Raw genomic sequence first — 16497 nt, forward strand, 5'->3', positions numbered from 1 at the left:
CTAAAACTCTGAACTTACTCACAACTTTGTATCACAAGCCTCCGTCTTCATGCTTCAACTAATGGAACACATGGACTGTCATACGTTTATGAAATTCTTGATATAGCTACTGTGGTTAAACATACCTTCAAATTCTACTTCCTGTTTGTCTGCTGTTCACAATATCATCAACTATGAATCTTGCTGGCATAACGTTAGCTTTCAGGCTAATGATACGTCAGGGATACGTAGGATCTTATTTGCACAATAACTTTGCCCTCTGTATGATCATATACTTACTTACTGCAACATCATTAACATCATATGTTAATCTGCTTCATATTAAACAACTGCAAGGAACTCTGAATCAAAATCCTACTAAATGGAACTGGTGAGATTTTTTTCTCAATGTCACTCTCCACGATCAAGGACAAACTTTGATTCTTAGTTCGTACTTTGACTTTGAAAGAGTTAACCCCTTTCCCCGGGTAGAATAAATGTAGTGATGGATATATTCAGCAGAGCACACGGTGCAAGAATCATAGTTTGGGCGCGCTCCTCCGTGTTTTAGCCACATTACGATAGTTGATGCTGATGCCGTTATTACCGATTACAGCCAGAATGAAGTACATTCAACTAAATCCTGTAATACAGATGGGATTTTGAGAACAGGGCACACTTCAAATGAATGTGAGTGATTCTAATAATAGAAAAAAAAAAGTTAGTATCCACCTCATCTAACTTTTAAATATGTTTCATGAGATTTTGGGGAATGTTTGAGCTCTCCAGGGATCCTAAACAGAACATTAAGGATACAGCTTCTTCATATTTTAAGGGAGACAGTTGATCAGCATCCTTTCAGCAGCCGCGTCCTTATCTTTTGAAGTATCACTATATTACTGCCCTCTACTGCCACATGGCCAACATTACAACCACCAAGTGTATTCGCTGCTCATGCAGAGGTCAGCAGAGAGTCATAATCAAACTGGTGGGTTCCTGAATGTTCCACTAGGAAGGTGACAGTACATGAAAACAAACGCTGTGGCTTTAGAGAAACATGTATTTAAAGCTTTCAGACTCAAATAATAAAGATCACAATCTGATAAATACATGATTTAGACAAAAAAAAAAAAAGAAATAATGCAAAACATTTTTTTTATCACACATACATTTAGCTTCTGTAGATCTATACATGGACTCTGTTTATCATACAGGTTGTGTTTCAGGCGTGTGCACGTGCTTCTACTTCATGAGACATGGAATAGGTATCAAGATATTTATGGAAAGTTTGAGCTGGGGATCCCACGGAATCAAGAAGTCAGTGATGACCAGTCCCACCTCTAGCTGTGTGTGCGTGTGTGCTGTCTTTTATGGGAAAGGGTCATCGGGTGTGTAGTTGAAACTGGCATCCAAGAACATTGCCAGGGTGCCCAGAGTGGTGATGATGACAAACAACCACAGGAAGAGACGGTCCACCACCAGGGCGATGAACTGCCAGTCTCCTGTCATCTGGAGGTAACACACACACACACACACACACACACACATACTATAAGCACTTAGTCAGCAGTGTACTGTTTGTATGCAGTGACACGTGAACATCATCGGGGCGTGTTTGGAACACTGTGTTCAGACAGACTGGAGTAACAAGCTTCCTGGCGGCGTGTGTCGTGTCGCGCACGATCTTCTCACCGTGTCGTCCGTGTCCTGCTTCTTCAGCTGCTCGGCCATGTATGTGATGGCGGCGATGGCCGACTTCAGGTTGGGTGGGAGGATAAGACAGAAGCTGTCGGTGTTCGGGAGCCGCTGGAGCTGCACCGTGCTCTCACATCTTAAACACAGGGGCACACAGGGGAGGGTGGTGGGGATCAGGGGAAAGTAGATAATATGACACTGACAGTGAATGCAACACGGAATTTAGGCTTTTTTCTAGTCTACTCTTTAAAGCTTCTTCTGCACATTCATTCCAGCAAATTCCAGCGGTTGTTGTTCATCATCAGAGGGAATGTCGAGCGTCACACACCTGCGTTTTGTGCTTTCACACACATATAAACTTATAATAACACAATAAAAATGTCTGCTGTTACAATAATTTATGATTTAAGGTTAAAGCTACATTATGTAACTTTTTTTTAACCTGAAATGATGAGCTTTGCATTCATGTTTACTTCAACTTACAAGTTCTGTCACAGAGCTGGGATTTGTGTTTTGCACTGCACTGCAAATTAAAAATTCTACATGATGCTGCTTCAAGTGCTTTTTTAATGCCAGGAGAAATGTGTCTTGGGAACTGAATTGAACCAGGTTTTTTTTTTTTTTAAATACAATAAATAAACATCAATGAGAGCACATGTAGCAATCTCACATTTCATGTGAGAAGTCATTTACAGTGCTAAATTTTTACATTTTTTTTTTTTCATCACAATTTTGAATTAATCATTCACGTTACGTAGATTGCTGCTTGGGAATAGTTTTTGTAAATTACACATATTCGCTTTGTGATACTGCTGTTTCTTTTTGAAAAACTGAAACAAGTCCAGTTACCTACAATATAGCACTAAGAAGTACTACTACTACTATTGATAATACCAATACCAATAATAATAATAATAATAATAATAATAATAATAATAATAATAATAATAATTTGTGATCTTCAGAAGTTATGGTACTGGTTTGTATTTCCTTTTGATTGTATTCTATTAAAAATGCATATACATATATATACAATTATCATCTATGTGCAGTATATTAAGTAGTTTAAGTATATATATTTCTAAGACCTAATATATATATATATTTTTATACACTCGTATACAGAGGTATATGCAGGTACCAGCTGTATCTAAGAAACCATGCAACCAAAATGCAGTTTGGGGGTATTTGTTCCATGTCTCAGTCGTGACAAGCATGTCCTCTACAAGAAGTTTAAACACTCAGTGACACCCATCACAGATGCTCCCTAAGCCCAGATTTATGTTGTGTATGTCATGAGTCACTGGCACAGCATTGTTCACCCCATGCTCTAACAAACCAGCACTGACATTAGCTGTCCACTGTAGGACGAACGGCGCGGACGTGGACGTCAGTGACGTCCCTTACTTCGTAACACACAGAACAGTGTCCTTGTGCGCCCTCCATGGACACCGACAAACAAAACTACTTTGGGCCGCCTCCCGCTGCTCCTCTGAGCGCTGAGTGACAGCAGCAGCACCCTCCTGACACGGAGGTGACATTGACACAACGCCGGGTCAACATTGACGTGATGCCGTGACCTTCGACCCCCCCCCCCCTTCCATTCTTCCCCCTCACACAGCTGCTCCATAAACCAAAACATATGAGCAGAGACAGAGTCTTACTGACAGCGTTCCTGTGGTGCCTTCATGGCTCAGTGAGTAACTGCTCAACCATGAATGAATATCATCTGAAAATGATGTCTATATTGTGAAAAATGTAATATCTGAAATTCAGTACTAAAAATAACAACAATAATAAATTACGTATTTTCTCACTATATATCATTCTTTGTTAATCAAAGGAATAGCTTATATATAAGTAGACTGTGTTACACTTAGGTTCAAACTATTTCATTCAAATTCAAGTTGGAAAAAAAATCTAATATCAGCACCAATAGATCTTAAAACACCTGAGGAGAAGTTACTTCCCAAATCAGAAATCCTGTATACAAGGATTGCGTCTGGCAAAAAAACGAAAAAGTTCACATTTATATCTGACCCGACAACATGGAAGTCACACAGGCTCGTGTCAGATCACAATAACACAGGCTGAAGCCAGCACTTAAATAGGGTGTTAACTATAAGCTACAGATTCCACTTCGTCCTGCTCCCCGTCACCCCGTTCACCCTTCACCTCCTGTAAAGCCTGCATATCCTCTGTGTCAGGTGAAAACAGTATATTTAAACTTCATAGCAGTCTTTTTTTTATGTTTGTGTAAGTAAACAGTGGATTCTACTTTGGGAGACAAATCCGGGCCGTTCTGAGTTTGTGAGAATTGTGGCATTTTAGAAATTAGACTTGGATATAGTGACATTTCATCTTAGTAAAATCCAGAGAAACATATTGCTATGGGACTAGGGATTAATTATCAGCCTGACATATTACCAGGCCTGATATAGAGCATTTTTACGACTATTGGTACTAGTGATTTTTCTGTCAGATTGCAGATCAAATAAATCAATTAAAAAAAAAATGCGATGCTTCGGCCATGATGCAGCATCCTCTCTCACAATCAATATCTGATTGATAACACATCGCAAAGAACAGCCTTTTTATAGGTTTGTACTTGCACAGTTGTGACACTATGGATTTGACAAAAATCTGTCCACAGATGGATGGACACATTAACAGCTGGCAAAATAATCCACTTCAGTTTCAGTTCCCCCTACAGGAGGTGTCTCCGGGACCACATTTTGCAACGATCGCGCACACACACACACACACACACACACACACACACACACACACACACACACACACACAGACTTAAAATATGAGAACATTACACGCCAATGCTGTCAATTTGCCCCTCTTCATTATATACCTTTTTTGTTCGGGTCAAGATTGACACATAAATAATTTCAAATGCAGAAACTTAACTTAACTTATGGAATTAAAGAATTACTGTAGGATAGCTCTATGTACTACTTATGGTAGTCAGTTATATCAAAGTCTGTTTTATCAATCAGTATTACTACAGTAACAATTGGTACACAGAATGCATATGCATGTCAACAGCAAACTTCAGCTCCAGCAAAACCTCACATTATTGAACACTTGTAATGAAAAGCCTCGACTTCCGAACTGCTCATCAGGTTTCTTCCTCGCCGTGCTGTGGAAACAAGCCACGAGACTGCAAGACTGACAAAAGAGGATAGCTGGTGGTTTGAGGGTGGAGGCGGGTTGTGACGGGCAGGTGGACGGTTACAGGGGAAAGGGTTTGCCACACCTGCTCTGCGTCCATGTGTTTTTCGCAACCACATACGGAATGACAGAGGTCGCGGCGAGGCATTCGTGTGCTTGTGTGTTATATTTGCACTTGCAGCATACGTGAGAGATTTTAACACACAGTAAACAGAGAAGATAAGCTAACGTGCCACACCACGTTTAGAACAATCTGTTACGTACAGTAAATACAATCAAGACGCAACGTGTTCTTTTTATTTCATGTATAACTTTACAGTTTAAGATGTAACGATAATCCTGTTTACTTTCTCATCTCATACTGTATTCTATATTTAAACATAGATCACAGAAACAGCAGCATATTGCCTTCTTTAAGTTAAGGCTATTTTTTCAGAGATGTCCTCTAACATTGTAATTGCAGATCTACTTGCTTAGACTTAGAGTACACTGATTTATGGAGCACATGCTAAGATAAACAGCAACTTTTTTTCCACATTTCCACAAACCGCGTTTAAAAAAGCGTGTGAATTTTTTAAATGTTACTTCTGACCAGATTTCCAGCAATATTTGTGAACTTTGTGATATTTACTTTTCTTGTAAAAATATCATGTCAATGTTAAATCTAAATGGAAAAATGTTAAATGTTAAATCTACATGTTAAATGTTAAATGTTTTTGTTTGGTGGATTGTTTATTGTGATTATCCCTCATTTATTCATTGATTAATTGCCTTGCTTACATTTTAACGTGTCTATTCATCATGTTCATGCAGTATTTTCTGCATAATTACATGAATTTTCTTTGCCCTCTTGCAGTTCTGTTCATCTGTTTGTATGCCAGTTCGGTTAATTGTTGGTCTGCTCAGTTATCCAATCATCTGTCAGACTAAATAGGCCCCAGACAAGGATCCTAACTAGCTCCACGACTTCAGTTTCATCCTATATCACTCTTGTCACATGATCTAAAATATTACTAAAGCAGAGAGAGAGCGAGACCTCTGCATCAATATGTGTCCCTTCCTAAAGGCGGCCGACTAAACACCCCAGTGCACCTGTCGCATTGGCACTTTCGGCGCATGTCTACACTTCATGCGGTCCATGTGTGCGGTGTGTATGGGGTGAACATTGCGCATGACGTTAATAATGTGCAGAACCTCTGGCACCAGGGAGACGAAGGCGTCAGCGAAGGAGCGGGATGAGTTATTGGAGTCACACGGAGACGGCGTGACAACAGACGTGTGTGTGTGTGTGTGTGTGTGCTGTAAGTTCGCATTTTTGTGGCCACAGCTCAGGGCTGAGCTATGTGCCGCTCTACATGCTGCATGCCATTCACATTCCACGGCTTGTATTCATTACTGCAGATATACGGGGCCCTTCACACTGTGACACACACACATGAACATTTATGGTACTGTTACTGTATGTACTCTTTGTATGTTCACATGCGGAAAAAGCTATGCAGTATAATATCATAAACGTGTTGTAAAGGACAGACTGCACCTGACTTATTATGCCTCTGACAGAATCACAAGTTAAAGAGCGATGGGTGAAGGCAAATACATCTGTATAACACACACTGGATGATGGTGCCTGACAGCCCGGCCACCATCTCTTCCACATCAAAACCGACAAAATCCTCCCCTGTGCTGATCACTCAGCACCAGCCTTCCCTTCCACTCACATACCCCCATCTATTCTTCACCCTGCCTCCACCTACTTTCTGTGGGATTACCCCCTAATGCCCAACCTAAACAGAGGCTTAGTGGCTGGCGACTGTGGACGTGGGTGTGGGGCTTAGCTGGGGCTGAATTTGATGCCTTTGGAACGGGATGAGAGATGCCCAGCACCAGCCTGGTTTGGGGGACTGCGGAGCTGTTTATGATGCCACAGCCGGGTGGCAAGGCTCAGGCCTATTGGCAGATTAGCCAGGCTGAGCCTGAATGCTTGGGAGACAGCACAGTTTGACGCAATGTTTTAGATTAGAAAAAAGTATACTTTGATAACTTCTTTTCACAGGTCACTGATATAAATTGACTCATCCTACGACCAGCTCGTTGAAGCTTTTGATGCTCACACCCACCCACAGCAAGTCAAGGAGAATGGGGTAGTCCTGAGCTAAACAGACTGACTTGAAAATGTTACCAACATTGCTCAAATTTAACTTGTTCATGCAACAAAATGACCAAACAGTGGCTGAATGACTGGATCTCAATCAAGCCTTCAGCCCCCAACATTTATTGAAAACCCAAAACCCAAACCTGTCCCCCAAACCCTCTATAACATTAGAAACACATGCAATCAAAATAGAAATATCAAAATATATGCTCATAATATTTTACATAAAAAGTTTAAAAATAAAAATGTATTAAGAAACTGTCTCACACTTGTCGACACTTTGACGACTGTCATTCATTTTGGTCGTTGACCAAAATGACTGACAATGTTGACCTGATGACATTCCCACCGGCATTTCGTGTCAGTTAACAAAGGCTAGCATGCTACTGTAACACACTAACCTTTGTGACTGTGACATAACATGCTGGCATTAGGCATTTAGGTATGTCATGGCCTTACAGAACTGCTAGCATGGCTGTAATTAACTGCTCAAGCGGGCCTGGGGACAAACACAATACAGCAGGTTGAATATCGAAGAAGCGAGCTTGTAAAAAATCAGAATTACATTTCTTTTCCTGTCATTTTACAGCGCACACAGACCATCTGCCCTCCAGCCCCACTCACCTCATCACAGACGTGTATAATGCAGCATGCATCAGCTCTGGCATTAGCTAGTTTTTTTCCAGTGTTTCCCACACATTCATTTATTTGTGGCAGTCTGCCAGAATATCAACAGCCAGGTGTGTAGTTGCAAAAATGACTTTTTTCCTATAAGCTAACGTTGTGGAAGATATTTACTGTCAGAATTTCAGCCATTCAGCCCGATAAAAACTGGCAAGTCTAGAAGAGCAGCACTATTCAATCATTTTATCCCCATTCAAGTTAGCTGGGCACTAAACCAGAAGTTAGCCGGCTCGATCAGCAAAGTCTGGAGTGCGCATGCTGTGTGTCGTGTCGAGTCTCAATACCCCTAACGGCTTTATGGGACCATTGTTACTTCAGCACAGCTAAGCTAAATGCTAACAAGCTCACAATGACAATGTTGTTTAGCTGGTAAGTTCTGTATATCAATGTTAACCATCTACGTTTAGCGAGTATGCACGCTAACATTTGCTAATACTTAGAATGAGGTCTATTTGCAGAGTTAATGCTTTTGATCACTTGAGACTGTATGTGACAGAATGTGAATAACAAGTCCACTCCATTTGGTGTTACACAGCAGAATCATTAATCCTGCTCTGTTGCTTGTCTGAGAACCTTTCATGCAGCTGAATTAAATATGGTATTCAATATGTGAGGCTGAAGGAAGTGCACACACTGTTACTGTCTTGGCAGATTCTCTGAGCTGCTGTGGTGACGGCTGTAATTCTGCCAAGTCCAGCACACAGTGTACTTTACTATAATAGCTAAGCTGGCATCAGAGCCAACTTTCACACTTTGACACACTCTACAAAGAAGATTCATGCCTGTGCAGGCTTTTATTAACATTAATAGAAAGAGCTTTCTGCTGGTGTAATATCAGGCTCAGTACATCTTAGCCCAGAGGGAGGCTGGATCAGGATGAATGACTTCACTTCAGCTCTACGCTGTTTAATAGTCATGGTAGGTAAGAATATTCTCTCACTAACTCAAACCAAGAGTCTAATTCAATTCAACTGTTTGTTGGACTTCTCATAATAGCATAACAGTCCCTATATATTTGCCATTTTCCAAACTTTATTTACATTGTTCACTGCAAATGAAAAATAAGTGTGACACATTTTTGCTGTGGAAGGTCACAGGGGACAATAAAATAATAATGTAAACTTAATACAATTATTTTATATAAATGTATTCTATTTTCCACCTGTTATTTAGTCAAAATGAAGACATAATCCTCCTCCTCCAGAAAGAACTAAAAGTTATCAGCTTTACTACAAAATAGAAATCAGTATACAGACCAACATTAGAGAAGATGGTCTTTAAACACAGCTATTGACTAACCATGTATATTTGTTACCTAAACCTAACCATATATATTTGTTACCTAAACCTAATCATGTGTATTTGTTACCTAAACCTAACCATGTATATTTGTTACCTAAACCTAACCATATATATTTGTTACCTAAACCTAACCATGTATATTTGTTACGTAAACCTAACTGTGTATTTGTGTTGCCTAAACCTAACCATGTATATTTGTAGCCCAAGCCTAATCATGTATATTTTAGAAAACTGGAAAGAAACAGGAAATAATTAGTAATTAGTACAGTTTATACAAAACTTGTAAAAACTTGTTCTAAGCAGGTTATAACGTACAGTCTTCTCTGTGAGAGTGCTATGCGTTGCAAACCTATGACATCACAACAGCATGACTGATCACTTTGTCCTGGGACAACATTAATCATGATGTTCGCGAAACAAAACCAACGCGGGATATCAGATACACCTTGATGAATGACTTTAGAAGCAAAAGTGCTTCATCTACTGAGGACTATTTGGACATCCAATGCACATTCTTTCATATGATGCTTGTGCAGATTAAGTCATGTCTCAAGTAGATTCCTCGTTAGTAAATGTGGCCTTACCTGCCTCTCCAGGGTAAAACTATATCAGGGTTGATCTTGCGAAAGAAGTACTCTCCTCCAGGCTGCCGGCCATTGAAGCATCGTATAGGTGTGTCATCATCAGACTCCTCCGTCTCCAGAAGTTCTTCTTGGATCGGCCTTGTCATGCCGATGTACTTGGGCAGGAATTGAATGAATACCTGCAGATTTGAGGTAAAGAAATAACTACAATCAGAAACCTTAAAGGTATTGACATGGCTGAGAGGTATGCTCAGTTAATTTGGATAAATGTTAAAACTAGCCTTACCCTTCGAACCCAGTTTGGCATTATGTGCGTGCTGGGAGTTCGGTGATGCAGATTGAGGACGACCACACTTAGGATGACGGAGAACGTGACCAGGATCATGGTGAACATGACATAGTTGACAATAATCGGGATGCCAAGAGACGTCTCGGGGACCTTGTCAGCCAGCAGAAGCATGAAGACAGTCAGAGCGATGAGGACGGAAATGGAGAGAGTCATCTTCTCTCCTGCGGACGGCAAGGAAAGTTTGGGGAATTAATCATGACGGCCAAGCAGGAAGTGTTACTCCGCTGGGTCCTGTTTCATGTTGACAAGGGCAAACATGAACACGTGACTGCATTTGACTGGTTGTGTGTATTATCACGCGCTTGATTAACTGGTTTATCTTTATCTTTCAGATAAACGCATGTTTGAGAGTGTAGGGTTGATTAGTTGGATTGCCTGATTTAGTCCTATGCCATGAGTTCGTTCTCCAAAAGTTCAGCGTGGCCAAACTGTTTGCCATCAATCCTGTTGAATCTATAGTTTCTGCTATGTCAGTGAAACATCACTCTGGCGACTAGCCACAGAATACAAAAGATTGACAATGTACAATCCTCCTCAAGGTCACCCTCCTTCAATCTATAATACATCAGTGAATTCCTTCAAAGGTTGCCCCGCCTGATGGAGCAGTCACTGTTAGACACATGCTTCTTGTCACGGCATCAGACACTGCATCAAGGGGTTAGTCTCCCTTCCTCCATCCCGTCCTGGCAGGGATGAGTAGTCACCATGTCAAAACATGTCAGATGTGCTGACCTGCTCCAGGAGGCAGGTAGAAGACAAATATAGCCAACACGCTGGTGAGGATGCAGGGCACGATGATGTTGATGATGTAGAAAAGAGGCTTCCTCTGTATGATGAGGTAGAAGGTGATGTCCTCATACAGGTCGTCCTTAACGTTCTTTCTCGAGGGCTTGTGACAAATGGCCCATTCTCCATTTTCTGTGTAGAGAGAGAGAAACGTGGTAGCCAATGAAGAAGCAGACATCACGAGGTGAGCTGTTAACCCTAATGTGTAGATTACTCTTTATTTTTCTCTGTTTGATTATTATGCATCTTTAGCACACATAGTGCATTAGGCATTAGCCAAAAAAGCATTGCGTCATTGTGATAAAAAACAACCTCAATATACATTAAACATCACACATAAACAGGACTCTGCGTAGGTTTCACCAACCAGTAAAAGCATTCTCATCTATAACAATCTCTTGGATATCTTTGCCGTCGTCATCCAGATAGTACTGCAGTTCCACCTCGGAGGAGTCGTAGGTGTACGAGCGGAAAACCATGCTGCAGTTCTGCCAGTCAAACGGGAAGTAGGACACCTGCCAGAGGGGAAATCTCAAGTTACAACAATCAATTTTCAAAAGGAAAGAGGATTGTTCACAAATATTTATGGATTTCTTGATAAAGGGAGACATGGACCTAGAGATATATTAGTTGTTGAGGGGTTTGTGCTTTTGTTGTCACTGTACCTCTATAGAGCAGGAGCTGCGGTAGATGGCTGGTGGAAGCCAGTTGACTGTCCCATCGCTGTAAACCAGGACGTTGACGTAGAGAGCCACATCAAACTGACCGTCATTACTGCAGAAATAGAAAGACAAATGTTATGCTCATTTCCATGACGTTCACTTCTAAATTCTACATTCTGTTAAATGTGTTGTCCTTCTGTTAACTGTTGATAACATGCATCTGAAGGTCCCATATTTAAGAAAGGCAGATTCCCCCGTCTTTTGTCTTATAATGTAGGTCTTGTTGTAAATACTGTTAAAGCGATGTAACGTCCCTCCAGGTTTAGTTTATTTTGTGTTCGTCATATTTTAAATGCCAGCATTTAAAATTGCATCGCAAATGCTAAATATTAGCTTAATGCAAACACCTGCATGCGAACATGCTGACATGCTGATGTTTAGCCCAAGCATGCCAACATTTGCTAACAAGCGATTGGTGAAATTAATTTCCGTACTAAATTTCATGATAGTTTGCTAACAGTTAGTGACAGATTTTTCAACAAAAACCACAAATCATGGTGGTTCCAGAACTCACTGGGCTGGATGAATCTTGATGACAATATTTCATGGCAGTTCATGTAATAGGTGAAATATTTCAGTCTTTTACATTAACTTTAATCCCGAAAGCTATTCTGCAAGTGTGGCTAAATGCTACAAACTCATGTATTTTAGCACTGTTTTAGCAAAATTGCTAACTTTAAAAAGTGAATGTTGTTTTGCTTTTTCATAGAAGATTTGTCTGATGATGGATGATATGGATCTCTCACTTATGTGTCTTCGGGCTGTATTTAAATAATGGTCGTATATTGGTTTTATTATTTAATTCTAATAATGTTTCATTTTCATGCTCTCAAAATCTTCTATTTTGCATGCTCCTTGAGTTTAATTTTCTACCTGCTGAGTTTGCGCCGGGACTGTGGACGGGACACTCACTTGTTTATGAGGTAGATGTCAGGACGCCACACCTTGTTGGGAGGAATCCTCAGAACATCAATGTCATCATATTCCTCTGGCGTCCACGACAACCTGTAGTCTGACCATGCCTGGGAGGGAGGAAGTGCAAGGAAAATGAAAGTGAATAACATGCATATCGGAGCAGACAAGAGGTGCCCTGATGTCCCTGTCATTTACATGGTAGCCTCTCCCATATTTGATAAGTCATTTAAAGCGCCATGATCTAGACACAAGCGCGCACACACACCACTGTCACAAACACTCAAACTGTCCGGGATTCTAATTAGGGAGGGCGAGGGACAGAAATGAAAGAGTGAGCCGGAGAATGAGAGATAAAGCAAGAAATAATTTGCGGTTATAGAAAGCGACAAGTCCATTTGAGGGCAGAGCGGCGGAGAGAAAGAGGAGTCAGGGCGGCAGAGCGAGGCTCGGTGATGAAGATGAATGTTTCCATGCTCGTACCAAATTCATGAACACGTTGGTTGTCATCTCTTCGTTCTTCTCGTTCTGTTTGGGGATAGAGAGATGCAGACACAGATAAGGGGGGGGGCATACATTAGTGATGCCACCATATATTGTTGTGTATGAAAGGGCTGTTAATTTCAATACTTCTCCTTAGAACTGCGTTTTCACAAGATGGCTTACTTTAACCACTCGATATACAAAGGACTGAAATAACTCATCAGGTTGTGTTTGCATGTTTGTTCCCATCTTTCATCCGTTCATTTACCAAGCTGACGAGCTGCGACAGGGTCATCCCCACCCGGACCGTCACCTTGTCCTCCCAGTACTTTGCCGGCCTGACTTTCATGTTGTAGTTCTGAAAGAGCTTCTGATGGAGCCTCCGCTCTGTTTCCGAGGCTCCTGGATGAAAGGGTGCATGCAAAGAGACAGAAAATGATGAGAGGGGGAAATGATACCTAATGAGCCAAGAGGCACCGCTACCCCGAAAAAAATAAAAAAAGAGCAGAGAACGGTCATGTCGATGAAAAATGAAGAGCGTCAAAGAAGAAGAGTTATAACAAGGCTGGCAAATGGCCGACAGCAGTTTGTGTCGATGTAGTGCACATTTCTGAGGACTTCTGGGGATATTTCCAACTGTTTATGTGAAATTAAACAGGGTGTTTTTTCAGGAGACCTGGAGACGGTTCCACACGTTTTTCTTGCAACCAAAACGGCATATTTTTTCCCATATTTGGCAACCAAAGCAGATATTTTAAGCCAAACCATGATGTTTTCCTAACCCTATCCAGGTGATTTTTTTTTTTGTGGCATAACCTAGTCTAAACAGTGCAAAAGGACAGCGTTGTGATGAGAGAAATAACAAACACGAGGACTCAAAATCAAGAAGAGCAGGAACATTCTTGGCGAACATTTATTCCGGTGATTGGGTTCCCAAAAACCATGACTAGTTTTCACGTGTGAAATTGAGTTTGTCAGTGTTCGTGTCATTGGTTTCACCAATTTGTAAAGGGTTGACCACATCCATCTCAAACTTAGCCTTTATTTCAATCTCCACTACACGCCTGTAAAGCTTCGAGACTGAACCTTTCACAGTGTGACACTACCTGCTCAACAAAAGCCATACACAGGCAGGCAGGCAGGCAGACAGACGGATGTAATCACCTGGCAAACCATTCGGAACTGCGTCAGCGGTAGTTCCTGCAACAGTAGGTGTCTCCAGGAACACATTCTGCCGTCATGACACGCGCACGGACACACGGTCACACGGTCACAATGTGCAAACAATACCATCTGATGCCGTCACGGCTGGTAAAGCCCAAAGCCACTTAAATGAGATAATATAGGCGATATAACCACGGCGCATGACACGCGCAGCTGACTCCCAGACCACAGCGTGTTTGCCCACAGGCTCGCAGTGGTTAGGGGTTCAATTCTCACTGGGATGACCCATGCTAAAAATATACTGTGTGCCGTGCGCTAGTGTGGGTGAGCTGGTGCTGTTTTCTGATTCAGATTCTAATTTGTCTTATTGTCATATTGTCAGATTATTGCCCTGATCTGAAAAGAAAGTGGAGGCAAATAGGAGATTCAGTGTGATTCTGAGGAACATCTTTATCAGAAAACCGGGTTTAAATAATCACCTTCCATTTACTCTGAGATGCGCGACTGTAAATTTGACTTTGGCCGAATTTAGCACTCGCAATGACGGGCAGCACAGTACCCACTGGTGACGGGATGACTGTCAGTCCAAATATGTGGCAAAACAACATGCGGAAAAGGCGGAGAAGGACGGACAGGACACGCGAAAGCAGCAGTCAGCAGGGCAGGTGCTATACGATGGGTAGCAAAGGTGACTGAGCTAATGTAATTGATATGCAGCCGGGGGAATGGGATCAAAGGGATGCCTGGGATACCAGCTCCATCGGGGACAAAAATAGACCCTGATTAACAAACAATGATGTGTTAATGTGTTTCATTATATGTTCTAGATCAGATCAGTATTTTTTTATTTTTTTTTTGCTTTTAAAGACTAACAACATGGATATCTTTGATAGGACAATAAAGAAGGGCTTTCTCCCCACTGGGATTTCCCATTCTATGTCTCCTGTGTGCTTGCGCCCCTGGCTTCCCTCTTTGGGGAAATACTGTTGTAAATTGCCACAGCTGTGCGGGGCGGCTTTTTGCTTTCCGCCCCTGTTGTAGGGTCGGAAGGTTAAAGTCAAAGCCCTTCACCTGAGCTCAGATCAGAACTAGTTATTGCAAATTTAATTTAATTCAGATCCCCCCCACACACACACTCACACACACAAAATAAACCGGAGGAAGTGGAATCAATACCACTTTAACTGATCTAACAGAGTGCAGCGGGATGTGAGATGCTTGTCTGTGATCTGCTCATACTGTAGCACTCTCGAGTACAGAAATGAGTCCGTTTTTAAACGCACGGCTGCGAATGGAGGCAAAAGGATCCCCAGCCCGACAGGAAATAGGTACAGTAGCAGTGTCCGGACTGAGGGAGGAATGGGAATACTGCACTGCAGGTTGCCAACAAGCACCGGGCAACTGTTTGTTTTCCAACCACGATACGGGGTCAAAGGTCAAAGTCAAAGGGAGCCAAGCATGTTTGTTCATCTATTCTGTCAACCTCTCCCTTTCACTGTACAGATCAACATGTGCGTCCTCATTCAAACGGAACATTCATTTCTGATTGTTTAGAAATCAACAAATTCAGAATAAGGAAAAAAAACATTTTGCTTTGTGTCAGTTTTCTGAAATAAATCTTGAGAAACAGTCGAATCGTTCAAACAAAGGAAGCGTTACACAAAATGTCCTTACCAGTAAAAGTGAGACAAAGGCAGCTGCACATGAGGATGAATGTGTTCATCCTCGCGGGAATGTTCATCCTCATCTTCATGTGTCCAGTCATGACAGTCATGGCATCTTACACCTTTATGTGCCACCTAAAGGCCCCGCTCTCCGCTCTATTCAGGCACTTTGAACCCTCCGCACCCTCACCTGGAATCTGGATGGAGCGTCTTGAAAATATCAAATTTCTATCCAGCTCAGGCATTCGCATGCACACCTCCAGTTGGATCGCAGCTAGTTGGCACCTTCAGCAGAACGCGCTGTTCAGATTACGACTGTCTCTCTTGTCCCTGCGTCTCTTTGTGGCCATGGCTGAAACCAGGGTCTGATTGGATGTGCATGCTGGGAGTGACAAGAGGGCGGAATGTTTTTTTGTACTGGGAAGCCTGTGGGGCAGGCACCTGTTGGTGCTCACCAATCTGAGGTTAGCACTGTGGGTATGGTGGGTGGGAGGAAGAGGAAATGGAGGGGGTGGGGGTGTGTGAAGGAATGGCAATGGGCTACGGGTTATGACAATGGAGATATTTTTGGGAGGGGAACAAGTGGGACGGGTGGAGCCTGAGGTTGATTGAGCGGTTGACTTTCTTTATGGACGACGAATGATTGGTGGTTGCTTGGGGCTAAATTGGTTTATAGGTGACATCTCCTGCTCATTCCACTTCCAATGCATTCTTCATCCTGTAATTGACCCCAACCCCACATGATTATTTTCTGTTAAAACAAATCTGCACAGTCTTTGTCATCCCTTTAAAGATTAGTTTCCTCCCTCCCTCCTCGCTTGGTCATTGGTCT

The 16497-nt window shown here is 41.9% G+C and overlaps 1 protein-coding gene across 1 annotated transcript; it reads right to left on the reverse strand.

Annotated features, from left to right (window-relative positions):
* Nucleotides 1-1058: 1058 nt before the first annotated feature.
* Nucleotides 1059-15750, reverse strand: chrnb1l (cholinergic receptor, nicotinic, beta 1 (muscle) like). Its single transcript, XM_037112245.1, has 11 exons — nucleotides 15676-15750; nucleotides 13106-13239; nucleotides 12838-12882; nucleotides 12355-12464; nucleotides 11386-11494; nucleotides 11088-11235; nucleotides 10667-10852; nucleotides 9872-10095; nucleotides 9586-9764; nucleotides 1672-1810; nucleotides 1059-1488 (listed from the first exon to the last, which is right to left on the reverse strand). Exons 1-11 carry the CDS (start codon nucleotides 15746-15748, stop codon nucleotides 1348-1350), a joined length of 1488 nt encoding a protein of 495 aa, XP_036968140.1. The 5' UTR covers nucleotides 15749-15750; the 3' UTR covers nucleotides 1059-1347.
* Between the last annotated feature and the right edge of the window lie 747 nt (nucleotides 15751-16497).

Source organism: Acanthopagrus latus, chromosome 10 (assembly GCF_904848185.1).
Source record: "Acanthopagrus latus isolate v.2019 chromosome 10, fAcaLat1.1, whole genome shotgun sequence".
NCBI classification, from domain to species: Eukaryota; Metazoa; Chordata; class Actinopteri; order Spariformes; family Sparidae; genus Acanthopagrus; species Acanthopagrus latus.

What these genes read in the sequence shown, in the direction of transcription:
- chrnb1l (XM_037112245.1), bottom strand. Translation starts at nt 15,748, where the DNA reads ATGAGGATGAACATTCCCGCGAGGATGAACACATTCATCCTCATGTGC. An exon ending in TGCCAAACTGGGTTCGAAGG is followed by an intron (nt 9,765 to 9,871) that starts GTAAGGCTAGTT and finishes TCAAATCTGCAG; the next exon opens with GTATTCATTCAATTCCTGCC. An exon ending in AGCAGGACACGGACGACACG is followed by an intron (nt 1,489 to 1,671) that starts GTGAGAAGATCG and finishes TGTTACCTCCAG; the next exon opens with ATGACAGGAGACTGGCAGTT.